The sequence below is a fragment of the Gorilla gorilla genome, chromosome 8, assembly GCF_029281585.2.
Source record: "Gorilla gorilla gorilla isolate KB3781 chromosome 8, NHGRI_mGorGor1-v2.1_pri, whole genome shotgun sequence".
Classification (NCBI taxonomy): domain Eukaryota; kingdom Metazoa; phylum Chordata; class Mammalia; order Primates; family Hominidae; genus Gorilla; species Gorilla gorilla.
In genome coordinates this window covers 69,296,586-69,324,584 of record NC_073232.2, presented here as the reverse complement: position 1 = coordinate 69,324,584, position 27,999 = coordinate 69,296,586, and the positions used below count along the sequence as shown (strand labels likewise).

The 27,999-nt window shown below is 43.4% G+C and overlaps 1 protein-coding gene across 5 annotated transcripts; it reads right to left on the bottom strand.

The window, feature by feature from the left end:
• Positions 1-8: 8 nt before the first annotated feature.
• Positions 9-27,681, bottom strand: NCOA4 (nuclear receptor coactivator 4). Of its 5 annotated transcripts, none has more exons than XM_055353099.2 (10): positions 27,538-27,681; positions 13,537-13,691; positions 12,144-12,284; positions 11,872-11,960; positions 11,462-11,570; positions 8,430-8,519; positions 7,763-7,906; positions 5,130-6,113; positions 4,318-4,458; positions 9-1,519 (listed from the first exon to the last, which is right to left on the bottom strand). In XM_055353099.2, the coding sequence occupies exons 2-10, from the start codon at positions 13,675-13,677 to the stop codon at positions 1,514-1,516; spliced, it is 1,845 nt and encodes a 614-aa protein (XP_055209074.2). In that variant the 5' UTR covers positions 13,678-13,691; positions 27,538-27,681; the 3' UTR covers positions 9-1,513. The 5 variants fall into 5 exon arrangements, with proteins under 5 accessions (XP_055209074.2, XP_063566190.1, XP_055209073.2 ...); XM_063710120.1 differs by lacking the exon at positions 27,538-27,681 and adding an exon at positions 20,321-20,429; XM_055353098.2 differs by lacking the exon at positions 27,538-27,681 and adding an exon at positions 16,315-16,468.
• Between the last annotated feature and the right edge of the window lie 318 nt (positions 27,682-27,999).

Below are 27,999 nucleotides of genomic sequence, written 5' to 3'. Positions count from 1 at the left end.
ACAACAACTATGGCTGTTATGCTTTTAATGGAAGCAGATACAAAATTCATCAATGCAAAAGAATGTTTTACATACTCATTAACATAGTGATTAATGTAAATTATATTTTGACTTGTAAAATACAGTGTGTTTGGCCTCAAGAAACTACAGAGCTGCAACTCAAGATAACTGGAAAGGCTCCTTACATTGTTTTTGCCCACCACCTTTATATAATACTCCTAAATGATATCTGGGGAGGGAATTAAAAAATAATACAAAGCTCTTTTCAGCTGTGGTTCAAAGAACTCTAGTGAAGCTGTATGGCAATGACATTTTGGGACCATGAAGTTTCCCCAGAAGTATTTCCAGTAAGAGGCAGTTAAGAAGCTTAATAGTTTCAAAGTCTGGAAAGCAGCAAAGATATCTTAGAGAAAACATTATAAACCCCACTTCTCTCCTACACAGACATTTTAAAGCATGGACGTAACTTTAAGGAGACTGAGAAAACATCAGTAGTTTTCACAAAGCTTCAATGAACACCCCAAGGCACAAGTGTTGAAAACGTCCTGTTCACTAAAACGTCACTTTTGGAGGTACAGGTATGCTGTGCTTGCAGTGAGAGGATGACTTTATCCCTACTTAAAAGCACCAGGTGTCAAGCTCAGCTTCCATTTACACAGGATGCACCAATTATCCCTATGATAGTGACTGTTTCAAGTCCTATACTACATTTCCAACATGTCTTTTGCCTATTTGCTTAGTCGGTACTGGGGTTCTTTTAAGCCCCGTAGGTCTGTAGAATATTTTAAAAGGCTAGAATTACCTCAAAAATAGTCTTGAAATAATACTGAGTCCTTCTAAAGAGCTCACTGGATATTTTAATAACATTTACAGAAAGACAAAATTTGCAGTAGCCGAGTTCAAGTGAAGAATAATGTAGAACTAACGTGGGCTAAAATGTTTCATAATTTATGTCAAAAATTGCCAAGATTATTAATATATATTTTGGTAATCACTATTGACCAGGTTAATTTTTTTGTGCAAAATACACTATGTATTAATAGAACAGGAAAATCATTATTTCAGACCACTAACAAAAGAAAACCCACAGCAAGAGAAGCATCTGTAGGGCAATTAAACGTTAGGGAAGTTTACTAGCTTTAGAATACATCAATATACTTCGATAAACAGGAGTGTTTTAATGTACTTTTAGTAACGACCCAATCTAAGGAGCCTTGGAGGCTTGTGAAAAAGACGTCCACAAAGATGCTGCATTTCTAGTGTGGGGTGAATTAAAATACTTCTGTAAGAAGGAGGGAACTGAATCACCTCAGCATGAATAAACAGCATTTTTCTTTTAAACAGTAACTCATAATCTGATGACTCACTTTGCTTTACTAGTTCAAAATTAGGCAGGAGAAGAACTAAGCTAACTGGTCAGACCCAGAAACACAAAGATTTGGCAAGCTGCAGTCAACTCAGCTCATGATGTGTGATAATCAGCAGAAAGGCTGCTCAACTCTTGTCCATTCCTTCACATCTGTAAAGAGACACCCACAGATGATGTTACTTCACTGAAGAACAAAACCAAATTCTCCCTGCCTTAAAGCTCTCATTTCCCAATACAGGTATACCCTTGTTACACTGTATTTTTTACAAATTAAGCATTTGTGTCATGAACTATGCCCATTAAGGATGGTAAACTTTTCATCAATAAATGTCTTGAATGCCCACCAAACAGCCTTTCCCCATTTCTCTTCTCTCTCCTCAGGCCTCCCTGTTCCCTGAGACAAAACAAGATTGAAATTAGGCCAATTATTAACCCTACAATTGCATCTAAGTGTTCAACTAAAAGGAATAGTCCCCATCTCTCACTCTTCTTTAAATCAAAAGCCAGAAATGATTAAACTTAGCTAGAAAGTCATGTTGAAGGCCACGAGAGGCTGAAAGCTGGGCAGGCCTTTTGGACCAGCCAAGCTGTGAGCACAAAAGCAAAGTTTTTTGTTGTTTTTCAGCTTCTCATTCTCTGGCTGAAAAGTTCTTGAAAAAAACTAGAAGTGCTACTCCAGTGAACAGATGAATGATTTAAAAAGCAAACAGCCTTATTTCTGATGTGGAGAAAGTTTTAGTGGTCTCAATAGGAGATCAAACTAGCCACAACATTCCCTTAGGCCAAAGCGTAACCCCAGAGTAAGGCCCTAATTCTCTTCAATTTTATGAAGGCTGAGAGAGGTCAGGAACCAGAAGTCATGTTTGAAGCTAGCAGTGGTTGGTTCATGAGGTTTAAGGAAAGAAGCCATCTCCATAGCAAAAATGCAAGGTGAAGTAGCAAGTTATCCAGAATATCTAGCCAAGATCGTAAATGAAGTTGGCTACACTCAACATTTTCAGTGCAGACAGAACAACTTCCTATTGGAAGAAGTAGTCATCTAGAACTGATAGCTAGAGAGATAAGTGAATGCCTGGCTTCAAAGGACAGATGGACTCTCTTGTTAGGGACTAACACAGCCAGTGACTCTTTTTTTTTTTTTTTTTTTTTGAGACAGGGTCTCCCTCTGTCAACCAGGCAAGACTGCAGCAGAGCTATTATAGCACACTGCAGCCTTGACCTCCCAGACACAAGATTTTCCCACCTCAGCCTCCTGAGTAGCTGGGACAATAGCACGCTCCACCATACCCAGCTAATTTGTTAATTTTTGTACAGACAGGGTCTCTGTATGTTGCCCAGGCTGGTCTTGAACTCCTTGGCTCAAGCAATCTTCCTACCTCTGCCTCCCAAAGTGCTGGAATTGCAGGCCTGAGCCACTGCACCTGGCCACTGGTGGCTAAGTTGAAGCCAGTGCTTCAATCCTAGAGCCCTTGAGAATTATGCTAAATCTACTCTGCCTGTGCTCTAGAAATGGAACAACAAAGCTTGGATGACAGCGCACCTGTTCACAGCATGGTTTACTGAATATTTTAAGCCCTCTGTTGAGAACTACTGCTCAGAAAAAAACATTCCTTTCAAAATACTACACCCATTGACAGTGCACTTGGTCACCCAAAAGCTCTGACGGAGATGCAGAAGGAGATTAATGTTTTCATGTTTGCTAATAAAACATCCATTCTGCAGCCTATGGATCAAAGAGTAATTTCAACTTTCAAGTATTATTTAAGAAATATATTTTTTAAGGCCCTAGCTACCTAGGTTCCTCTGATAGATCTGGGCAAAGTAAACTGAAAACCTGGAAAGGATTCACCATTCTGGGTGCCACTAAGATCATTCATGATTCATGAGAGGAAGTCAAAATATCAACATTAACAGGAGTTTGGAAGAAACAGATTCCCACCCTCATGGATGGCTTGGAGGAACTCAGGACTTCAGTGGAGGAAGTAACTGCAGATGTGGTGGAAACAGCAAGAGAAGTAGAATTAGAAGTGGAGCCTGAATATGTGACTGAATTGCTGCAACCTCATGATCAAACTTAAACAGATGAGCAGTTGCTTCTTACGGATGAGCAAAGAAAGTGATTTCTTGAGATAGAATCTACTCCTGGAGAAGATGCTGTGTATTGTTGAAGTGACAACAAAGGATATAGAATATTAAATAAACTTAGTGGATAAAGCAGCAACATGGTTTGACTCCAATTTTGAAAGTTCTACTGTGGATAAAATGCTATCACACAGCATCACATGTTAGAAATATTTCGTGAAAGGAAAAGTCAATCGATGCAGCAAACTTCATTATCTTATTTAAAGAAACTGACAGAGCCATCCCAACCTTCAAGCAGCTACCATCCTAATCAGTCAGCAGTAATCAACATCAAGGCAAGAACCTCCAACAGCAAAAAGATTATGTGTTAATGGCTCAGATGACCATCAGCATTTTGTAGTAATAAAATACTTTTTAATTGAGGTATGTACATTGGTTTCTTCTTAAGACATAATGTTATTGCAGACTTAACTATAGTGTATTATATACAACTTTTATATGCAATGGGAAACCAAAGTATTTGTGTAGCTCACTTTATTGGGATATTTGCTTTATTGCAGTGGCCTGGAACCAAACCCACCTTTGAGGTAGGTATATAAACTACTAGAATCCACATGGGATCTGAAAATTCCCAACGGTTACATCTTGAAAGTTCATTTTGAAGTATGCCTAGTTAGTTCATAAAGCAAATTCAATTAAAATACATCAACTTTTTATGAGCTCCCCGTCCCACCCTCACTTGCCTAATATACATACTATTAAAAGGGATATGGTTCAGTGAGCCAAGTATGACTTCATATGTAAGACAAAACATTTATTTTATAAATAGCTATAATCTAATTTTCATGCTGGTGGCATGTACCCACCTGTAGAGGAGTTCGATATAACCACTTCTCTTTATCAACTTTAAGCTGCATACAGGCAAAGAGATCACAAACTGCAGGGAGGCCATAATGGTCTGGGGGGAAGTTATGTTCCTCCTGTAGAGGTGAATTAAGTAATACTTCCTGCAATAAAAGAAAAGAGTAGGTTGCTTCATGAAAACTAGGAGGCATGAGACCAACTTATCTTCCAAATAGGGTCTACAGAGAATAATTTAAATGTTGGCCATTCTCTGTAACAACCAAAAACAAAGGTGACAATTGTTATTTCTACCCCAAATATTTTCCATAAATAGCAATAAAACAGGCTAGATTCTTTTCTTTCCTGAAGGATAGGGCTTAGGCCTGGAAAATGCACAAAAAAATCATAAATCCTCCATTCCAAATTTAGTATTTAACATATTTAAGGATCTGGCTGGCCGCTTTGCAAGGTTTGGGATTATGAAATATAAAACTCTAGGCTGGGTGTGGTGGATCACACCTGTAATCCCAGCAGTTTAGGAGACCAAGACGGGCAAATCTCTTAAGCTCAGGAGTTCAGAGACCAGCCCAGGCCAAAACCCCATCTCTACCAAAAATACAAAAAATTAGCCAGGCATGGTGGTGCACACCTATGGTCCCAGCTACTCAGGAGGCTGTAGTGCGGGCAGGGGGATGGCTGGAGCCTCGGAAGGGGAGGTTGCAATGAGCTGAGATCGCACCACTGCACTCCAGCCTGAGTGACAGAGACCCCATCTCAAAATAAATGAATAAATAAATAAAACTCAAACCACTGCTATTTTGATGTTTATGCTCACCTGGGCCTTCTTTCGAAGCAGCCACTTGTCTTCTCCAGAAGATAACTGGCTGAGGTTGCCCATCTTCTTTCCTGGCAGGACCCAGTCAGCTGTGTTAAAGGAACACCAGGAAGTGTTCATGGGGCTTTTAAACTTCTGTTTGCCAGCTCTGTCTTCAGTACCAGGCACTTCCTTGGGACTTCCTTCTTTGTATGGGGGCCTGATAAGCCACTCCGACAAGGGGCTGTTCTTTATGACTTGGAAGGAATCAGCAATTCTAGAAGGAGTCATTGCCTTTGGTGCTTTAGTTTGTTCTATTACTTCTTTTCTAGGACAGAGCCACATATTCAGGGAATCTTTATGCTTCTCAGGCTCAGGTTTGGGTTCCACAGGCATCCCATTTTTATCCTTTCCTTCTTTCTTCAGAAGCCACTTATACAGAGCCTCCTTCTCACAATTCTCATCACACACACACTCTGCAAAGCTTGTGCAGGGCTCATTGGCTCTGCACACCTCCTCTACCTTACATGGGTCCTGATGGTTCTGGACAAGCCAATCCTCTGTAACCATGCTGGGGGTGGACAATGGTTTCTTGGCCTCCAAGTGGTCATTCAGGCACTTCAGATTGCCCAGGTTTTCAATCTCCACACCTTTGGGCTGGTTTCCCTGACAGTTGGTACAGGAGTCAGTCTTGACAAGCCAATCATTCACATTATAGGACTGGAACAAGAGCTTAAACTTCTCACTGGTTTCACGACTGCCATTCTCAGGCTTCCGCAGCTTATGGGATTCCTGGGGAGTCACTAGCCAATCTGATAGGTCCATCTCATCTTGATCAGGAAGCTCTTGATCTCCAACCTTTTCCATTTCAATGGAGAAAGAACTAGTAGTGGAATGGCTGTTACACTTTTGATAACTTGATTTTTCACTCTTGAGAAGCCAGTTTTCTAAGCCCTTTAGGTTTTCCCCGACATTATTGAAGAAATTGCAGGCTCTGGAAGAAGTCTACACAAAAAGTACACAGTATCAGTTTGCCAGAACAATTATGACTGCTTTGGAGATTCTGTCTGCACTTTTTTTTTTTTTGAGACAGTCTCGCTCTGTCGCCCAGGCTGGAGTGCGGTGGCACAATCTCAGCTCACTGCAAGCTCTGCCTCCCAGGTTCAAGCCATTCTCCTGCCTCAGCCTCCCGAGTAGCTGGGACTATAGGCGCCCACCACCACGCCCGGCTAAATTTTTTTTTTTTTTTTTGTATTTTTAGTAGAGACGGGGTTTCACCGTGTTAGCCAGGATGGTCTCGATCTACTGACCTCGTGATACACCCACCTCAGCCTCCCAAAGTACTAGGATTACAGGCGTGAGCCACCGCGCCCGGCCCTGTCTGCATATTTACTGTCTTGCCCAGTGTTTTGAAATTTAAGTATACAAAGCCAAAAGGCAAGGGATTTCTCTATTTAGATACTCTTATCTGATAGAAAAGGGTATAATATGCCTTTACAAATAAAGCACAAAAAATAAGCAAAGGATATGATCAGGCAAGTCATCAAAGAAGCCTAATAAACATGAAAATACTTGGGCCGGGCAGGATGGTTCACGCCTGTAATCCCAGCACTTTGGGAGGCCGAGGCAGGCAGATCACAAGGTCAGATAGAGACCATCCTGGCTAACACGGTGAAACCCCGTATCTACTAAAAAATATGCAAAAAATTAGCAGGGTGTGGTGGCAAGCGCCTGTAATCCCAGCTACTCAGGAGGCTGAGGCAGGAGAATGGCATGAACCCACAGGACGGAGCTTGCAGTGAGCTGAGATCCCGGTACTACACTCCAGCCTGGGAGACAGAGCAAGACTCGGTCTCAAAAAGAGAAAAAAGAAAAAAAAAAAAAAAACGAAAAAAGAAAATACTCAACCTCCTTACTAATGGAAGAAAAAACAAAAGCTTGTGTCAAATTCAGAGCAAAAAACCTAAATGACTATTACTCTTAGGTTTCAGGGAAGCAGGTACCCTGAATATTCTGCTGGTCAGACTATAAACTGTTGGCAACTTCCTGGGAAGCCAAATTGGCAATATGTATCCAAAGTCTTAAAGGGTAAGCAGAATTATAATCTAGGAATGCAATTTCTAGAAATGTACTCCTAAGGAACTAATCAAGAATGCACACAAATAATTGGCTCCTGGATGTTTAGGGAATCCTTTTTTATATCCAGAAAAACTTGAATTTAAATTACAGCCAATCAATTATATACTATTAAATACTTTACAGAAGAAATTAAATGACAGAGAAATATGTTCATGTTATCCTGGTGAAAAAAAAAATCTACTTACCGAAACAGGACTTACAGAATGGTTCTTTTAAAATATGTATGTATAGAAAACTGAAGTATATAAATACTTCACTTTTATTGTTACAGTGTTTTTCTCTTTGTGTTGAGATTATGGGTTTGTGGGCTTTTTAAATATAAAATTCTTTATTTTTAAAATTTTCTATGATAAAGAGTTCCTTATTTTCTAAACTTTCTATGATGAAGAGACTATTAATAAATATGTTTCCAGACTGCAACCAAAAAGTTAACAATGACACATAGTACTACTGATTAGTAACTAACTCCACCTACTGCTGTGTCTACTGTAGAAACAATAAAAGCAGCAACAGACCTGACTGTTCTCCAAGGTCTGCTTTTGGGTAAGCCAATCCTGGGGGTCGGTGCTGGGTATGTAAGGAGCTTGATGACCACTGGCAGGTTTGCTTCCAAGGAGCCATTTGCTGAAAGGGACAGCTACAATACCGGATGCTGACTTCTGTTAATCACAAAACAAGGAATGTCAAATGCAGTAGAAAGTTCACCAGAAAAAGAGAAGAGCCACTCTCTAATCTTGGCTTGCCACTGACCCTGGGCAAATCATGTGCCTTCCAAGAGCCTCAATTTTCACAATTATAAAACAAGAGACACACAGCTGATCTCTAGGGCTCTTCTCAACTAAAACATATAGAAACCTTTATTCACATTGCCATTCCTTTAGAAATAAATCATCTCTACAAATTATAAAGAGGATCGCTCACAGAGAACCAGTATCAGTAAGACAGCTAATGATAATTTCCTGTGAACTGATTGATAATTACTTTTTCTGTTAATCAGCCCCGACAAGACATCTAAATTTCTATTTGGCATTAGGTCTCAAGGGAAGCATTCAATTTCATAAACTAACTCATTGCCACTGGTGCCTTTTTACAAATAGTAGCATTTTTTTAATGCTATATAAAACCCAAAGGAAGTATAAGCCAAGTAATGACTCAATTACCAAAAACAAAATGATATTTTACCTGCTCTGGCATGGAGATACAGCCTCTCTTCTCCAGGAAGGGCCCAATATTTGCTGAACTAGCATGAGCCATCAAGTGCTCAGGAATTTGCTACGAAATAGAGATAATTGAATCATGTTATTTATGCTATGCTGCCAAAAAAGTGAAATTATAATTCCAAATTTCAAAAATGTTAAAGCATTACCATTTCATTAGAAATACTGCTCCCTCTCCCTCTCCCTCTCCTCTCCCTCTCCCTCTCCCTCTCCCTCTTTCCACGGTCTCCCTCTGATGCCGAGCCGAAGCTGGACGGTACTGCTGCCATCTCAGCTCACTGCAACCTCCCTGCCGGATTCTCCTGCCTCAGCCTGCCCAGTGCCTGCGATTGCAGGCGCGCGCCGCCCCGCCTGACTGGTTTTCGTATTTTTTTGGTGGAGACGGGGTTTCGCTGTGTTGGCCGGGCTGGTCTCCAGCTCCTAACCGCGAGTGATCTGCCAGCCTCGGCCTCCCGAGGTGCCGGGATTGCAGACGGAGTCTCGTTAATTCAGTGCTCAATGGTGCCCAGGCTGGAGTCCAGTGGCGTGATCTCGGCCCGCTACAACCACCTCCCAGCCGCCTGCCTTGGCCTCCCAAAGTGCCGAGATTGCAGCCTCTGCCCGGCTGCCGCCCCGTCTGGGAAGTGAGGAGCGTCTCCGCCTGGCCGCCCATCGTCCGGGATGTGAGGAGCCCCTCTGCCTGGCTGCCCAGTCTGGAAAGTGAGGAGCGTCTCTGCCCGGCCGCCATCCCATCTAGGAAACAAGGAGCGCCTCTTCCCGGCCGCCATCACATCTGGGAAGTGAGGAGCGTCTCTGCCCGGCTGCCCATCGTCTGAGATGTGGGGAGCACCTCTGCCCTGCCGCCCCGTCTGGGATGTGAGGAGCGTCTCTGCCCGGCCGCCCCGTCTGAGAAGTGAGGAGACCCTCTGCCTGGCAACTGCCCCGTCTGAGAAGTGAGGAGCCCCTCCGCCCGGCAGCCGCCCCGCCCGAGAAGTGAGGAGCCCCTCCGCCCAGCAGCCACCCCGTCTGGGAAGCGAGGAGCATCTCCGCCCGGCAGCCACCTCGTCCGGGAGGGAGGTGGGGGGGCCAGTCCCCCGCCCGGCGAGCCGCCCCGTCCGGGAGGGAGGTGGGGGGGCCAGTCCCCCGCCCGGCGAGCCGCCCCGTCCGGAAGGGAGGTGGGGGGGGTCAGCCCCCCGCCCGGCCAGCCGCCCCGTCCGGGAGGTGAGGGGCACCTCTGCCCGGCCGCCCCTACTGGGAAGTGAGGAGCCCCCCCGCCCGGCCAGCCGCCCCGTCCGGGAGGGAGGTGGGGGGGTCAGCCCCCCGCCCAGCCAGCCGCCCCGTCCGGGAGGGAGGTGGGGGGTTAGCCCTCCGTCTGGCCAGCCGCCCCGTCCGGGAGGTGAGGGGCGCCTCTGCCCGGCCGCCCCTACTGGGAAGTGAGGAGCCCCTCTGCCCGGCCAGCCGCTCCGTCCGGGAGGGAGGTGGGGGGGTCAGCCCCCCGCCCGGCCAGCCGCTCCGTCCGGGAGGGAGGTGGGGGGGTCAGCCCCCCGCCCGGCCAGCCGCTCCGTCCGGGAGGGAGGTGGGGGGGTCAGCCCCCCGCCCGGCCAGCCGCCCCATCTGGGAGGTGAGGGGCGCCTCTGCCCGGCCGCCCCTACTGGGAAGTGAGGAGCCCCTCAGCCCGGCCAGCCGCCCCGTCCAGGAGGGAGGTGGGGGGGTCAGCCCACCGCCCAGCCTGCCGCCCTGTCCGGGAGGGAGGTGGGGGGGTCAGCCCACCGCCCAGCCTGCCGCCCTGTCCGGGAGGGAGGTGGGGGTTCGGCCCCCCGCCTGGCCAGCCGCCCCATCCGGGAGGTGAGGGGCGCCTCTGCCCGGCCGTCCCTAATGGGAAGTGAGGAGCCCCTCTGCCCGGCCAGCCGCCCCGTCCAGGAGGGAGGTGGGGGGGGGTCAGCCCCCTGCCCGGCCAGCCACCCTGTCCGGGAGGTGAGGGGCACCTCTGCCCGGCCGCCCCTACTAGGAAGTGAGGAGCCCCTCTGCCCGGCCACCACCCCGTCTTGGAGGTGTACCCAACAGCTCATTGAGAACGGGTCATGATGACAATGGCGGTTTTGTGGAATGGAAAGGGGGGAAAGGTGGGGAAAAGATTGAGAAATCGGATGGTTGCCGTGTCTGTGTAGAAAGAGGTAGACATGGGAGACTTTTCATTTTGTTCTGTACTAAGAAAAAATTCTTCTGCCTTGGGATCCTGTTGATCTGTGACCCTACCCCCAACCCTGTGCTCTCTGAAACATGTGCTGTATCCACTCAAAAAAAAAAAAAAAAAAGAAATACTGTTCACACTAAATTCCATGACTTATAAAGTAGTTATCAAATTTGAGAATACTCTACCACATAACTATTATATAAAAAATCTTTACCAGAATTGGTTGTATTACCACTTTTAACAAGACCCAAACATTTCGTTCTTTATTAAAAACTATTCAAGCCATAAATTTTACAAAAAATATTTCAAAAGTATTTAGAGAGATACATGAGGCATTCCAAAGAGTATCACTGAGTCTGTACTACATTCCAAGAACTACCAACCTAGGCAACTTAATCAGAATATGAATTTTTTTTTTTTTAAGGCAGAGTCTCACTGTTAGTCGCCCAGGTTGGAATGCAGTGGCACGATCTCAGGTCACTGCAACCTCTGCCTCCCAGCTTGAAGCGATCCTCCTGCCTCAGCCTTCCAAGTAGCTGGGATTATAGGCGCCCAGCTAATTTTTTTGTATTTTTAATAGAGATGGGTTTTCACCATGTTGGCCAGGCTGGTCTCGAACTTCTGACCTCAAATGATCCGCCCTCCTCGGCCTCCCAAAGTGCTAGGATTACAGGCGTGAGCCACCACGCCCAGCTGAGAACATGAAATTTTTGAAGCTAATCAAATTCTCAAGAAAGTCACTATTCATAGCAATTTTTTTTTTAAGACCAGCTGTGAGGCCACAGATATGAGAAGTGCCCAGTGAAGCATATGAGATTACTCACAATGGTTTTGAGAGACCCAAATGTGGTGATGGTCTGGCGCAGAGTAATTGTGTCAGCTTCAAAGAGCAGGACAGTTGAATCTTCAGGCTTAAGGGTCAAACTGCCCAGTCTGGGGAAAAAAAAACAAAATTGGCTATTTTTAAGGAATATCTGTTTCATCAACTTCATCTAAAACAAAAGCCAAATTGTGAGTAATTTTAAATGATTACACTTCTCTAAGAAACTCAACCAAAGATAGATGGCTTATTCATGTATCAGCAAGTATAATATTAAATACATGAAGCAGAATGATCTTATCCTAGCAACACAGAAGTTAAATATAACACAAGCAATGAGTTACAAAATCGACTTTCTTTTAGTATACCAAAGTTAAAGAGTCAAAAGTTAAAATACGCAAAAAGGGTCATTACCTCTCCAGGCACACAGAGACTTGATTGGCTAGATCTTTGTTTTGGGTACACTCCAGTTGATGAGTAAGACAATTGAACTGGCCCAATAACTAAAAGAAAAATGAAACCAACTAGCCACAATGACACCAAAAGCACCAGATATACTCAAGTTACCAAACAGCACTTGAGATTAAACTTCTATCTGATCTATATTAACACTGCATTACAAGGAAGATACTCTCTGGCAACCAGAAGCCATGCTCAAACCAATTCTAGCCATGCAGTCACCTTACCGAGTAGAGCTGCTGAGCCTGCTGTTGAAGTGTCTCCTCTTTAAGCTGATAAATAAGGTCCACCTGTTCATACAGCCACACCTCACGGCTTCTAAGACATTCCAGGTGACGGCTTATGCAACTGTGAATCTGAGCTTTGACCTAGGAAACACATACATGTTAGCTTCCTAGTGTTAATCCCAAAGAATGATGTTTCCCAAAGAATAGTGAGTTTCTAAAACTTTTTTTGGGGGGTGGGGTTGGGGGGACCACAAATCCGTTTAATTATCCAATGACATCTATGAAGTATCTCCCCAGAAAAAATGTATATTTTCAAGATTTTTCCTATAATTTCAGGGTTTAGTGTTCCAAAGCCCACCCAAGGACCCACTAAAGCCCTATGGACCCCAATTTAAGAATCCTAGCCATAAAGGCATACCTAAACTCTAAAATCCTCCTTCAATACCCAGCCTTCTAAGAGGATTAGGTTTAATTTGGGTGTCCTAATCAAGAGAAAATACAAGAATGTACCAGGAAATACTGACCCCCTCAGTTTTCCACATAATTTAAAAACCTAGGGTTTTACAAGTTTATCAGCAGAATAAAGACAGAGTATTAACTTAATAGTTAGCCCCTTATCTCTTTTCTCACCCCACAGAATGAGCGGTCCATTTACAGCAGGCCAATTTAGTAAAGAGATGTGCCACCACATGTCAACAGCTAAAAGACCATTAGGGTAGACAATTTAAGTAAAATTATAAACTAATATTTCTGGAAGCATAAACAGTGATTCCAACAGGGCTAAATATAAAAATCCCAAGGGAAAAAGTCAAAACAGGCCATAAATTATCCGTGACAATATACATAAGAAACTGTATTTTAAAACACATTTTTTTCTGTTTAATAAAGTTGTGTTTCAAAGTCATGTAATACTTGGTCTAACACACACAACAACAAAATACTACTGGAACCAACAACAGATTTCACTCTGGCTTGCCCTAACAGATAGTCATTTACAGAACAATGCCATTAACCAGCTAAAAGATGATGGGGAGGATGCTCAAGTGCATCCTTCATGCAATCAAGAGGATGCAGCTGAGAGGATACTGCTCACTCATTTCATATTTTTACTGGTTACAGTGCCTGAGGAATCACACAGAGGAGTAATCAAAAATGCATGCTGAATAGAATTTTCTAGAATGGCACAGGGTTTTCCAGACTCTTCTAGCATCCGCCTTATTTCCCCTTGGGATGAAAGGCACCAGTATATCAGGCAACTGACGGGGACCAAGTAGACCACGCAAGGCATGGGGTGAAATTTTTTGCTGGCACGGAGAGACCAAGTCCTTGGCCATGCTCTAATCAGCCCTGTGTCAAGAGTCCAGACAACAGAAGAGAAAAGCACATGTCACACCTCTCGCAAGTTATCTTTAATTTGCTGTTCAGCCCGGAGAACTCCACCAATAGCAAGCTCCAAGTCCCTCCGTGCATCACTACACCTCAAAAGGGGTTCTCTATTACTGGAGCTGCCACTCTGGTCTTGGAAGGTATTCATTCTCCTCACTGCTCCTTTAAAAGAAAAAAATATATATAAATAGCACCATAATTACAACCAAAAACCACCTTTCAATCATCCCTCAAATGATCATTCCAGCCAACTCCCATTACTAACTACTTAGATTACTTTCCAACGCCAAACCTAGCACATAAGATACTCTTAATAAATATTGTCTCCTCCCTTCCCTCTACCACTGTTCCTGCCATAAAACTCTATAATCTACTTTAGTGACACTTTACATGTGAATAGCTATTTCTGGAAAAATACACTAATTGTCCTGAATCAAAGAGCATACAATGTCCTGAAAAGTTAAAAGAACATTAGAATATCATTTTCTATTTATAACACACATATAGTCATATGAGGCATGTGTTCCTCTTTGTAGATTTAGAGATGAAGACTAAAAGGTACAGAAGGATCTTTGATTACTTTCAAAATATGCTGCAATCAAGTTTAGAACACTTTGTTTAGAAGACGGAATTTTTAATTTCCCCCTTTTAGGTAGAACTTTTTTTTTTATTTAGGAAGAACTTAAGAATGACTTCACAGCTAGGAAGTTCTCAAAAATATAACATAGGGCTGGACACGGTGGCTCACACCTGTAATTCTAGTACTTTGGGAGGCCAAGGTGGGTGGATCACTTGATCCCAGGAGTTCGGGACCAGCCTGGGCAAAATAGCCAGACCCCGTCTCTACAAAATATAAAAATTAGCCACATGTGGTGGTGTGCACCTGTAGTCCCAGCTACTTGGCAGGCTGAGGTGGGAAGATCACCTGAGCCCAGGAGGTCGCAGCTGCAGTGAGCCATGATTGCACCTGCACTCCACCCTGGGTAAGAGGGTGAAACTCTGTCTCAAAACAACAACAAAAAAGAATATAACAGATATAGAGATACATGTTTTATATAGAGAGAATATATGTAATATATAATATATAAAAGAATGTGCATTATATATAACAGATTATATGTGACAAAATGATTTCATGATTCTCATATAAAGGAGACACAGAAATTGGTGTGGGTAAATACAGAGTTCTCTAAGAAGCTTGGGTTTAGGAGCGAAAGGAAACACAAATGGGAAGAACAGCATATAATGATAAAATGAGACTGTAACACATGAGTGTCAGTAAAGCCATAACGTAAAACTTGACAAAAGCTACTGGAAGAACAATGACATGATTTTTAAACACTGAGAAAATGACGGCAGTGATTACTAGAGCTCAGAATAGGTTCACTAAGCCTTGTGATACCAGTTATTTCCTTTTGGATTGTTTTACTAAACTGGCAAGTCAAGGTAATGCTGTAGACACAAAGGGATGACAGAAGACTTGTGGCAAGACTATATGTTATCACTGTGGAAAAAGTGAATATCAGCTAAAGAGAAGCACAATTAAACTGAATAATAAGATTATTTTTTACAAAATACTCAAAGGATGACAGACTAAGGCCAGTTTGTAAAGTTTTGAAAGGCACATCCCTGTTTTTCCTAATTACCTGTATGAAAACATACAAGACAAACATTAAAGCTGGAGGTAACATGGGGCTGTGACAGAAACAGATCCCAAAACAATCTCTACATAGCTGTTCAATCTTACAAAACAAAATGTAAGTTTTTTCACTTTAATTAGCGAGGGCAAGGAAGAGAATAATTCCTTTTTAAAGGGTGGAAATCTTTAACCGAAAGTAAATTCTCTATGAATTCGCAGTGTGCTGGGTCTGTGGGAAAAAATAACTTACATACTATTTGACTACATTTACCAAAAGTATAGTGTTTGTCACAGGATTAGCCTGTTCCATGTTTATTAGACTAAATTCAAAACTTATTTATGAGTAACACGCTTTAGAAGAGGGCACTTAGAAAAGGGAGAGAGGCCTCAAAACCATGAAAAACTTCTCCAGGAAGGAAGGCTGTTTAGCCTAGATAAGAGACGTCTCCAGGAGGACATGATTACCATTCTCAAGTATGTGGAGACCTGTCAACTAGAAGAATTAAATTTGTTTGGAACAGACACAAGGGGGTAAAAAACATTAATAGGAGGCATGTTAGGCAATATATCAAATAACTTCCTAACAGTCCTGAAAGCAATGACTTTCTTGGAGAAGCCAGCTTTGGGGTGAAAAGTGGCCTACCCAGTGTAGAGTCCTCCAAGTGGCTGACTGCCCATTTCAGACAAAGGAACTTTGCCAGGCCTTGACTGCATCTTTAAGACTAAGTTTAGGGCCAGGTGCCTAGCTGAAAGCTGGATAGAGACAAAAGTGGTGAGTTCTTCCCTCAGAAATAATGTATTCTGAGGGAAGTGGGAAGAGCAGCAAAACAAACTTTCTGTACACTATCTCAGCAAAAGACTCGGATTCAGGAACTAGAGTTTCCACAAGAAACTGAACAATTCAGGAAATTTTTTAACTTCCCCTTGCTGATTTTGTTTCGTCAGTCTCTTTTCTCCATAATCATCTATTAAAAAGAAAGGGCTGCCTTAATTGGATTTCACAGAAATCCCTGTGGAAATTTTTCTAACCCTGGACACACCAACAGTGGTTACTTTGCAGCCTCCTTTTGCATGCCACAAGCTGCCTGTGTTAGGCAGAAGCATTAGTGTGCACTTGGAACTCACTGCAGGGACTATGAAAAATACCTGTATCACATGGGTGAAATGCAGGCTCCGATTTGGAGAGCTGGAGCGTGATGGGCTGCTTCACTTTGCACTTAGGCCAGTCATGCAAGACCTGTTTAGCAGTCTTTCAAATGTGTTACCCAGCCTTCTTCACCCGTGCCAAATTTCCCACTTTTAGCTTCTCACCATTTGTGTGGAATGCCACAATGCCTGGCACAGTGTAAAATTGAATCAATAAAATTAAATTGTTGCTTCACAATGTCAAAACTCCAGAATTCCGGAACATACGGGAGACAAACTCAAATACATACAGTGCTGACTGTATTACTAGATTCCTAAAGCAAGTCCTCTCAATTCAATCACAAGTATTAATATTACACAATAAGAGTAGAATACAGCAAGAGTTCACACATTGGACTTTGCCCTTATCAGCTATAGACAGAATGTAGGATGAGATTTAAAAGTTACAAAACTGATTTTTCCACACACAGTTATCACATTTTTTCAAATTAAAAGGAGTGTTATCCTTCAAAAAGTCATCTTGAGAACTCATCTGTCAGCCACGAAGAAAATCTGTTTCATTTCTTTATGGTAAGTCCCAGGATGCTTGCCCTTTGCTGCCTTTGGCTCTCTCTGTCCCTCCTCCTCCCTGTGGCGCAGTTAGAGCACTGTCAGCTTTCAGAGCCCAGATGCCAAGAAAGGAGCTATGCAAAGGCTTGCCCTCTTGCACTGTGATGAAGAGGAAGCCTTCAGAGCCGGAAATGAAGAGCCCCAACCATGGGTGAATTCAAATCACAATGAACCTAAGCCAGCTGTACGAAATGTTACATCCAAAGAGACTTGTATGAGGTAACTAGTTCACATGGCCATTTTCAACAGTTATTCACCATTTGTTTCAGGTTCAAGAGCCAGAGTAGCAAGCATGACCGTTAAGAGGTCACTCTGGAGTCTGACAAACCTGAGTTATGGCTGTGTCTCCAAGCTTGAGACCCCTGAGCTAGAAACATAATCTCTCTGGGCCTCAACTTCCTCAGGAAAAAGGGAGACAAGGATGGTAGCTACAGAGGGGCTGCAGTAAGGTTAAAGTGAGATATTATATGTCTACCGGCACTTATCCTAGCGCCTGCACACCGTAAGCCCTCCACATTGCAGTGGTTATTGTTATCAGGTTTAGCTGACAGGCTGTGAACAGGACCTGACAGAATCCTTTAGCCATTTATCAGGGCTATGACCTTGCACCATTTGCCCTTGTGGAACCTAACTTCCTAATTCATATGTGAGGAATACAGACTCACAGACTTAGGGGTAAGGAGGTCTTGCTTATTTAATAAATATTAGATTTCCATCTAGTCTTTCACTATACAGCACAGCAAAAGGCAATCTTTTATTTACTCCAAAAACTCAATAGTCTAAATCCTCTAATATATACCAAGTATGGATATTTTTGACTGTTTTCTTACCTGTAGAAAGATTGGACCAAATCAGCTCTGATTCTAATATTCAAATCAATAAAAGATTACTAAAAATGTCTTTTTATCTTCACCATTATAATCCAAAATATTGCCTTACCATCTTCAAAAGAGGACTGCCTTAAATGTTTATGTTTTGAGACAACATTAAAAGTTTAAGTGCTTTCTAAAACTTCCCTGCCTCTAGTATCCCTGTCCTAAATTTGGGAGTGGAGGAAGTAAAGGAGGAGGAAACACACATACCCTTCAAACGAATAACAAAACCTGGAGTTTCCGCAACGAGGAATTCTTTAAACTATATATGCCATGCTTACACAATGCTTTGCACAAATCTATTTGTGAAGTCTGAAGATCATGGCACCAGAATTGAGCAACTAACCACAAATGAAGTGGTTATGTAATGAAGCTAAGTCATTACTGTATGGCTTCACCATAAAATTTCCAAAGAGCTTTAACTCTTGTGACCCACACAAACTACAATTTAAAGCTGAAAAATAGCTCCTCACAAGCCTCTTTAAAAAAATAAAAAATAAAGCTGGAAAAAATCTTGGTCATCTCTTTAATATAACGCTCTCATTCTACATATGAAGCCACAAAAGCCCAGATAGTTTAAGTGACCCATCTGAAGGGCCACAGCCAGAAGGGGTAAGATTTGGGTTTAGAACTACAGTTCCCAAGGTCTAGTCCTGGGTTCTCTCTCCCAGATGAGCTTGTTCTTCCTTTAGTGTATTATCACCTGTAAAGTATTTTTACTTGCCAACACTAGTGATTAAAATTAACATTCCAATGGATTACTATTGAAATAACTTCCGTTAAGATTTTCAGTCAATTTTCATAGTCCTCAGTAAATTATAACCACAATTGTTCAGAATCTTCTGCCTTGGATAACACTAACAAAAATAAACAGTACTGGCCGGGCGCGGTGACTCACGCCTGTAATCCCAGCACTTTGGGAGGCCAAGGTGGGCGGATCACCTGAGGTCAGGAGTTCGAGACCAGCCTGACCAACATGGAGAAACCCTGTCTCTACTAAAAATACAAAATTAGCCGGGCGTGGTGGCGCATGCCTGTAATTCCAGCTAATCGGGAGGCTGAGGCAGGAGAATCGCTTGAACCTGGGAGGCGGAGGTTGCGGTGGGCCAAGGTCGCAGCCATTGCACTCCAGCCTGGGCAACAGGAGCGAAATTCCATCTCAAAATAAATAAATAAATAAATAAACAGTACCCTTGTATGTCATGATAGGCTCAGAAAAACCAAAACACTGCCAAATACCAATGCAAATAGTTTTGATTCAACGTCTGTATCACAGCCACTCCAGGCTTCATTCGTCTGTAAGAATGAAAGCTCAGACTAGATCATCTGTAATCTCACCTTCCAACTCTCACATTCTCTGCCCCCCTTGCCACCTGCCCCTGCCCCTCCAAAGACCTCTACTTTTTACTTATTTGCCTGGCATCCTAGTCATTGCTAAAAGGCCAAGCGCAGCATCTATCCACAGGATACCTATGTGTTCTATGAGTACTACACTCGAAATACTAACTGACAATTTGGTTATCTTTGATGAGACAACCTGCATTAGACCGTCTGTAAAGCTTTTAGTTTAAAAAAAATTGTTAAAAAATATTTTGCAATTTTACCTTGAGACTTTTTTCACTTCACACGTTCTTTCTTCCGTCTTTTTTTTAAAGGTTGGTTTTGGTTTTTTTTTTTTGTTTTGAGACGGAGTCTAGCTCTGCCGCCCAGGCTGGAGTACAGTGGCGCGATCTCACTGCAAGCTCCGCCTCCCGGCTTCACGCCATTCTCCTGTCTCAGCCTCCCAAGTAGCTGGGACTACAGGCGCCCGCCGCCACGCCCGGCTAATTTTTTTGTATTTTTAGTAGAGACAGGGTTTCACCGTGTTAGCCAGGATGGTCTCGATCTCCTGACCTCGTGATCCGCCCGCCTCGGCCTCCCAAAGTGCTGGGATTACAAGCGTGAGCCACCGCGCCCGGCCTAAAGGTTGTTTTTTATACAACTCATTAACTCAAGGATTATATACATCTTACCCTAGCCCCAGCCCATTTTAAATTCCTTATCAAGACAAGCAGTTTCTGAAATCCAGAATCTGGTTCTCTGTAATCTTTTTAAAACTACACAAACAAACGTTAATATCGCAACAGATTTAAAATAAGATAATAATAAATTCACTATTGAACATTTTAAGATTTAACACTTAAGAGTTTACTAGGCTCAGATTTGTCCACCTTTATACAAGCAACTGAGGGCAATAAATCCCAGCACATCAATTTTCTAAAGTAGTAACTGAAAACCGACCGCAAGGCATTTCTAATTCGAAAGCAAGGCATTTCTAATACGAAAGCAACAGTGACTCATGCGGCTTTCTAGACTTCCCAAAAGCCCTTTCCAAGCGGCCTCAGGAGCCCTTGCCCTCGCCCCGGTCGCCGATTCACACGCAGGTGTGCAGTCTGCCGCTGCGACCCGGCTCCTGCCCGGCGCCAGCCCTGCAAGGCTACCGGCCTCAAGGGCTCCCGCTACGGCCACTGGGCTGCCAGACGTACCTCACAGGCCAGGTCACCGACGCACCAGCTGCCCGGCAAGCGACAGGCTGCTTTAACCCTGACCCGAGTGCGAAAGGTCCCCGAGCCCGGGCCTCGCCCCGCCCACGCGTCACACGGCAACTCCAGCTCGCCCGGGCCACTAGCGAGCTGGAGCGCTCAAGCCAAGGGCGGGGAGGAACGGAAAACTCCGCCCATTGTTGCCCTGCTCCCAGCCAGTCCCCGCTGGCGCTCGCAGCCCCCCTGCAGCTCCCTCGCCGCTGGGCCTCCCCGCTAGACGCTTGCTGCCCCCGCCCGGCCTCCCAGGGTAAGGCCAGCTAGAAGGACCTCGGATGGCACCTGGGGCTCCTCTCCAGCCTCTCCTCTCCCCACTTGCTCCACCCGATAATGGGCCCAACTCAATGAGAATTATATATGAACTATAATGAATTACATGAATTAAAATGTTTAGGACAGTGCCTGGCAATATAGCCCTACCTACCTGTGACTATCATGCCTATGGTACTTTTAGCTTTCCCTTTTCTCCAAGATAATCCTCATAGCCTGCATATGCAATCAGGCCAAAAGATGAAATCTAGACAATGTTGTAATTCTATTACCTTTCAGTCGATTTTTTGAATGTAAAATACTTGCTGTTGTCTATGCATATAAAGCTGTTTTTGTTAATATTAAGAGTAAAGCAAAATCACATGAGAAACACCAAAGGGGAACACTAAGGAGCCACTACCCTAAATTAAGTATCCCTTAGATTTCAGATGAACAGAGTGGAAGTGCCTGCTTTGTCTGTGATGCATACAATTTCTGGGACCCCAATCCAGGCATTCATTATCAAAAATAAGAAAATTTCTCCCTAATTCCAAAAGCCCTCCTTGGATAATACATTTCGTAAAGACACAAAAAAACCAGACATACTGCTGAATGACTAAAGTTACAATTTTATGGTCCTTTGTACTAATTTACATCAATGGCAACAAAGAAGGAATTCTTAAGTCTATTAAAATATAACTCATGTCAGGAACTTTCATCTATTTTATGTGCCTCGGAAAAATGGCTGATCACAATGTAAATACAAAGAAACTTTGTTGGCCATCACCTACTTAACCAACGGTCTCTGTTCCCTCTCTAAAAGATCCTGACCAACGCCCCAGCACAGTAAAGTCTTCAGCTACTCCCCTATGTATATGTTCACTGAGTTTCACAGTTATATTCATTTGTGTTTCTCCTCAAGCCAGCTGTAGCTGTTACTATAATGATGTGATTTATTAAATATTACATAAACATAAAAAGACTAAGGAGAAAGAAAATCACAAAAATCTAAAATTCTGCACTCAGACCACTTTACATGTAGCTTTTTACTCCCTTATGCTTCAGTATTTGCCCTTGTGTCTTTATAAAATGTTTAGGTTCTAAAGGGGAAAAATGCATAAGGTATTTTACCTCTCTTCTGCTTCAAGAATTTCTATGCTGTCTCAAAACAACAACCAACCATCCCAAGTAGATCATCTCATCTAAAGCAGCGTAGCTCTCCTATGGCTCCCCATTTGCCTACAGGATAAAGTCCAAATTTCTTTTAAAGGCAGTAAGGCTCTTGAGTTAGGGTTCTCCAGAGAGATGGAACATTATATAGACAGACATAGATATAGACATAAAGATATATACAGATATAGATATGAGAGGGGATTTATTAGGGGAACTGGCTCATGTGATTAGCAGGCTGAGACATCCCATGACAGGCTGTCTGCAAGCTGGAGACCCTGGGATGCCAGTACCATGGCTCAGTCCAAGTGCAAAGGCCTCAGAACCAGGAAAGCAGATGGTGTAACTCTCAGTCTGAAGCCAAAGGCCTGAGAACCCAGGGGGCCAATGACACAAATCCTGAAGCCCAAAGCCTAGGGAGCCTGGAGTTCTGTTGTCCAAAGACAGGAGAGGAAGAATGTATCCCAGCTCCAGCAAATAGATCTGCCTTTTCAATGTTTTTGTTCTCTCTGGGCCCCAGCAGATTGGATGGTGCCCACACACACTGAGGGTGGATTTTCCCCACCTAATCCATTTGGATTCACACCCTAATATCCTCTGGAAACAGACACACCCCAAAATAACATTTTACCAGGTTTCTAGATGTCCTTAATCCAGTTAAGTTGACACCTAAAATTAACCATCACAGCTGTCTATTTCCTGGCCTCACTCTGACTCTCCTGCTGTCTCCCAGAACAGCTCCCACACCCTAATCTACTGGACAGCTTTTCTATGCATAGGATAGTTTGGTTTATCTTGTGCAGCTGGGCTATGCCAGTTCTGTCAGCAATGCCAGTCTCTCCTCTTCTCCCTACCTATCTGCTTTTCAAGTCACCATCACCAACTACAAAGCCTTTCCTGACTGAGCACCTCACTCCTCAATACTTTTGGCCAATAGAGTTGGCTGCTCCCTCCTGCATTACCACTGTAATCTGTATGGGTTTCCGGCAGGACACCTGTAACATATGTTACCCTATTGTTACATGCCTGCCTCCTTAGCCTGAGGGCTCCATGAGAGAAGAAACCATGTCTTATTTATGAATTAATAGCTTTGTACATCCTAATACTAAGCAGACAACCTGGTATCAGTACCTTGTCATTACCAACCGTTCACATTCTATGTGTGCCACTGAATCGACATAAAGAGAAGAATGTCCCTGGCAATTGTACAATGCTTCACCCTAAATTCAACAGAGGCCTAAGACATTTTGGACAAACGGATGAATATATGATAAATTAATGTTTAGGTTCAGACTAGTCACAGTAAGTATGGTATAGTTCTGCTTTGAACATAGATAATCAACTTGATGTCCCACTAAGGCCTGTATTAATGCAGGAAGGTTTTTTCAGAGAAAGAAAATGTTTCTAGCACAACTATTACTTTTGGCTTTTTTCAAACAAGACAAAGCTGGCAAGGGTGTTGCCACTGAAAGTATGATCCCAGAATAAGTGCTGAGATAGTGTCCTTCCTGCTGCCAGAACCACAAAGCTCAGCTTCATGGATTCACACAAATAGCAGCAAGATTGTGGGTTAAAGGGGACACATTTACTGTATTTTACAGCCAACTCTGGATTTTTTCTTCAGAGTTGGCAGTACCACAGAAATTCTAACTGAATTTCATGTTGAATATTGGGGGGACTATATTCAACTTGAAACTTCTTGCCATAATAGAGTCAAGGATAGGAAAATATGTTAACTTACCTACTATCACAGTAATAATGCCATTTTATCCTGATTTTATATGGCAAACACTTTGTGGTTCTCCCCATAGAAGCCAACAAGTGATAAAATATTAATATTTTCCCTCCTTTAAAGCCTAGAGGACTAACAATAATGCCAAAATAAAGCTCAAAACACACCTGAGATTATCTTCTTTTGAAAGCTGAAATTGTCTCAGTGTTAAAAGACTTAACTTCTCACCCATGACCAAACTGACAACAAAACCTTTTAACCTATTTTGTGAGCTACTCACTACTTCACTGAACCAAACTGCCATATTTGTAGAGCACTTAGGTAATGCTGCATAAGAGGCATATTAAGCCCCAAAGGTGCCCCCAAACACACTGCTAACCCCAAAGAGGAACATCTTGATTAATCAAGCCAAGCAAAATTAGGGATGACAACTTGGGGTAAGAATAACTAAGAGTGGTCCGGGCGCGGTGGCTCACGCCTGTAATCCCAAAACTTTGGAAGGCCGAGGCGGGCGGATCACGAGGTCAGGTCAGGAGATCAAGACCATCCTGGCTAACACGGTGAAACCCCATCTCTACTAAAAAATACAAAAAATTAGCTGGGCGTTGTGGCGGGTGCCTGTAGTCCCACTTACTCGGGAGGCTGAGGCAGAAGAATGGCGTGAACCCGGAAGGCGGAGCTTGCAATGAGCGGAGATCGCCCACTGCACTCCAGCCTCCGCGACAGAGCGAGACTCCGTCTCAAAAAAAAAAAAAAAAAAAAAAAAGAATGATTAAGAGTGTAGAGTCATTCATATCAGAAGTTAAGCATTGCAATGTTATGATTTAACAATCAAAGAAGATAAGCTAAGAAGGACAATATGGCAGCTCCTCTAACTGACATGCATGGAGATAGTATTATGCCTACCAGCTAGAGCAACAGCGGTCAACTGGGCCCCCATTCCAGCCTAGACCTCCACATTGTTCATGTGCGTTCTATGTTGAAGCAATGTGTCCAGACATAACTGTATGAAAACAAAGTCAAGATGAAAACCTTGGATGAAAATTTTAAAAGGACTAAAAAATAGCAAGAAGAGTAATAAAAAATGCCATGGCCTTCTACAGTTCTTCCATGAAACTGAACTTAACCCAATGCATACATACTGGTTGGGTGGTCTGTTATCGACACTTTAGGCTTGCCTTTGCAACCTAACCAGTATGTGAACAGAGGCAGTGAATTCACTGCTGATTTCAGTACTGCTTGAGAAAGTGCTCTCTGAACCAGCAGCACATTCCACTGTATATCCTAAAGAGTGACAAATCTTCATTTTCTGAGGCTAGGTATACTTTCTTGGAAAGATCTGATGACTAATATATGGAAAGCACTTAAAATAGTGCCTGATGCACATTAAGAGCTATAGAAGTATTACCTATTTTTATTACTTTTAGTCAAAGAACAAGATATAACAAAGACAGATATAAAGTTCATCAATTTCATTACCATCATCTGTCTCCAGGACTCTTGCAGAAACCTCATGACTGCTACCTACTCTTCCCCTCTACCCTTACTCTTCTCCTCCTGCTGCTCCTTTAGCTTAACAAGGATGCTTCTGCCTCAGGGCCCTTGCGCTTTCCTCCAGGTATCCTCAAGCCCAGGCCTTCACTTCCTTCAGGTGTCTGCTCAGAGGTCATCTTCTCATTGAGGCCATTCCTCACCATCTTTTATTTTTAAAAGTCTTGTCTCCAATCCCCCTTAATATGCTTTATTACTCTCCATAGTACTAACCACAGTCTGGCACGTAGCAACCATTTATTTTCTGATCTCCCTTCAGAAAAAATACTAGAAGGTAAGTTCCACATGGCGGGGACTTTGTCTTTTTGTTCACTGTTGTATAGTAGGTGTTCAATAATTAATTACTGAGTAAATGAATTCAGTAAGTATTTACATCTAGTCTACTATGTGCCGAGCCTTTTTTTAAAAAACTCACTATCTCAATTAGCCCTCACAAACCATTAAAGTGGCTATTATCATCACCATTAATTAAAAAAAAAAAAAGCAGACTTGACAAGGTTAAATATATTACCTACAGTCACAAACTTCCAAGTAGAAGAGCCAAGATTTAATCCCAGATCTGAGTCCAAAGTCCCTAACCACACCTGGTATGTTGAGGGAATCATTAAGTATTAAGGTATTATGTATTCATCCAACAACTATTTATTGAGTACCTAAACTGACACTACTGTGATAGTCTCTGAGAACACAATGGTGAGCTTGCCACCTAGAGGAGAACTCGTGTCATAGATTCACCAACCAAGCAGAAAATACTAATTCTTTGAAACAAGAGACTGAGTTCAAAGTCCATCAGCAGCAGCAATGACTGGCTCTGAATGCTAACACTATGTGAGGGAAAGTATTATAAAACACTAACTTAGGGACTCTCAACCGGGGGAGGGATATGTGTCAGGATATCCTATGGAGTTTTATGAAACCCCTACACCGGATCCTGAGATTCTGGCACAGCTATACTGATTTAATTAAAAAAAAAAAAAAGGTGGGGGGTGAGGGGTACTATGTAGTTCTAAAATATCTTCTCTCCCTTTGAGAAGGACATCTTCCTCCCCTTCCATAGCTCAACATGTTTTTCCATTTCCGAAATGCCTGTTTGCACAAAGGCAATAATGTAATTGTAGAGATTTATTTAGATAAAAACTACCACAAAACTTTCAAAGAGTAGGATTTTCCTCAGAGACCCAAGGACAAAGGCTCCCTGGAAGGCAGGAAAGGAGAAAATGAAAGGAATGTTATTGTGCTGGACTTTACATATATAATCTCATTTACTTATCTGAACAAATCTGCAAGCTAGCAAATCTTCAAATGAGAAAACCAAGTAAATTGCCTAAGCCACTGCATCCTTAGGGTAAGTCTTTCTCAAACGGTCTCAAGTATTTTAAAGTTTGGAAATGTCACACTGGGATCTCGGTATAGAAATGGGCCAGTTATGACTTCCTGTGCCATCCTCATTCCAATAAGTAACTCAAGAGTCTCTATAAACTTAGTTCCAAATTACCAAGTGCGTGGTGGAAAGCTAAGTCCATCCAAAAGGCAGTTACTATGGTGAACCCGACCCTGATTAGAAAGTGACACAAAAAGGCACAGTTAAAAGTAGAAAAGCTCTGCCTTTGGGGTCAGATAAATTCAGCACTCTGACTTCTGTCATTCTACTTCTGCCATTCTTGATGGCATCATTCCATGTTAAATCCCGTGCCACGTAAGATTATGATTATTGTTTTCCCCACAACAAGAATTTAGTTCCATGAGAATTAGGTGTCCATTTTTTTCATTGCTATCCTCAACATCCTGAACATACAGGCACCAAATAAATGATTGTTGGTGGAATGAACCAATGAATGAGCAAGCCTTACTCTTCTCAGCTGTAAAACAGAGATAATCAAGCTACTTTTCGGGATTATTGGGAGAATTAAATGTGACAGTATGTGTTTGGCACACAGAGGGCCAAAAAAAACCAATATCTTCTTTGCATTTCCACCTGACAAGCTAGAAATGGATTATGTTCTGTGCCCGTCCGGCAAAACAGACCTCGCCTCGCCCCACATCCAAGCAAGAGGCGAGAGAAACAGGAAACTTGGAGCTGTCACACCTAAAGAGAGGGGAAGGCCGGCGGGGAGCAGGAGGTGTCCGAGCCGGGTGTGAGGAGGGTCGGGGAGCAAAGGACAGGCCCACGGCCGGGCACGAGGAGGGTCGGGGAGGAAAAGACAGGCCCGGGCCCGGCGTGTGGCGGGAAGGCGAGAACGTAGGCCCGGGCCCAGCGTGTGGAGGGAAGGGGAGAAGACAGGCCCGGGCCCGGCGGGCAGGCAGGAAGAGGTGCCCGGGCCTGGCGTGTGGAGGGGAGGGAAGGGAAGGGAAGGAGAAGGCAGGCCGGTCCCGGTGTCGGTCGGGTCGGGAAGGGGCGGACAAGCCCGGGCCCAGCGGGCCAGCGGTCATCGAGCCTCCACCCGGCCCACAGCGTTCTTACCAAGTCCGAGTACCTCTCCAGGCGATCCGAGGAGACCTTGGGTGGACTGAGACACGGCCCCACACTAACCTACGGCCCAAAGACAGAGTTCTCGCGACAACACAATCTTCCTCCCACACCTCTCGCCATACGTCTGACAGTCTCGCGAGATCTCCGCTCAGGTCAGCCAGAAGCCCTTGACTGCCCTCTAGGAGGCGCAGAGCGCAGGCGCACACTCCCTCCCCGCTCTTGCAGTGTCCTTTAGCCCTTCGTGAATAAATCGAAATTAAATGAAGCAAATGCTTTTTTGAAGGCAAATTTGGTGCCAAGGACCATCCTAAGTGATTCAGATGGCCTCACAAGGTAGATATTATTTAGTTTGAACATTCAGATGCAAAAATGAATATCGTAAGACACAAAAGGCCATATGTTGTATGATTCCACCTTTGCCACATTTGTTTTTCTAAGGATTGAGTTAATAGG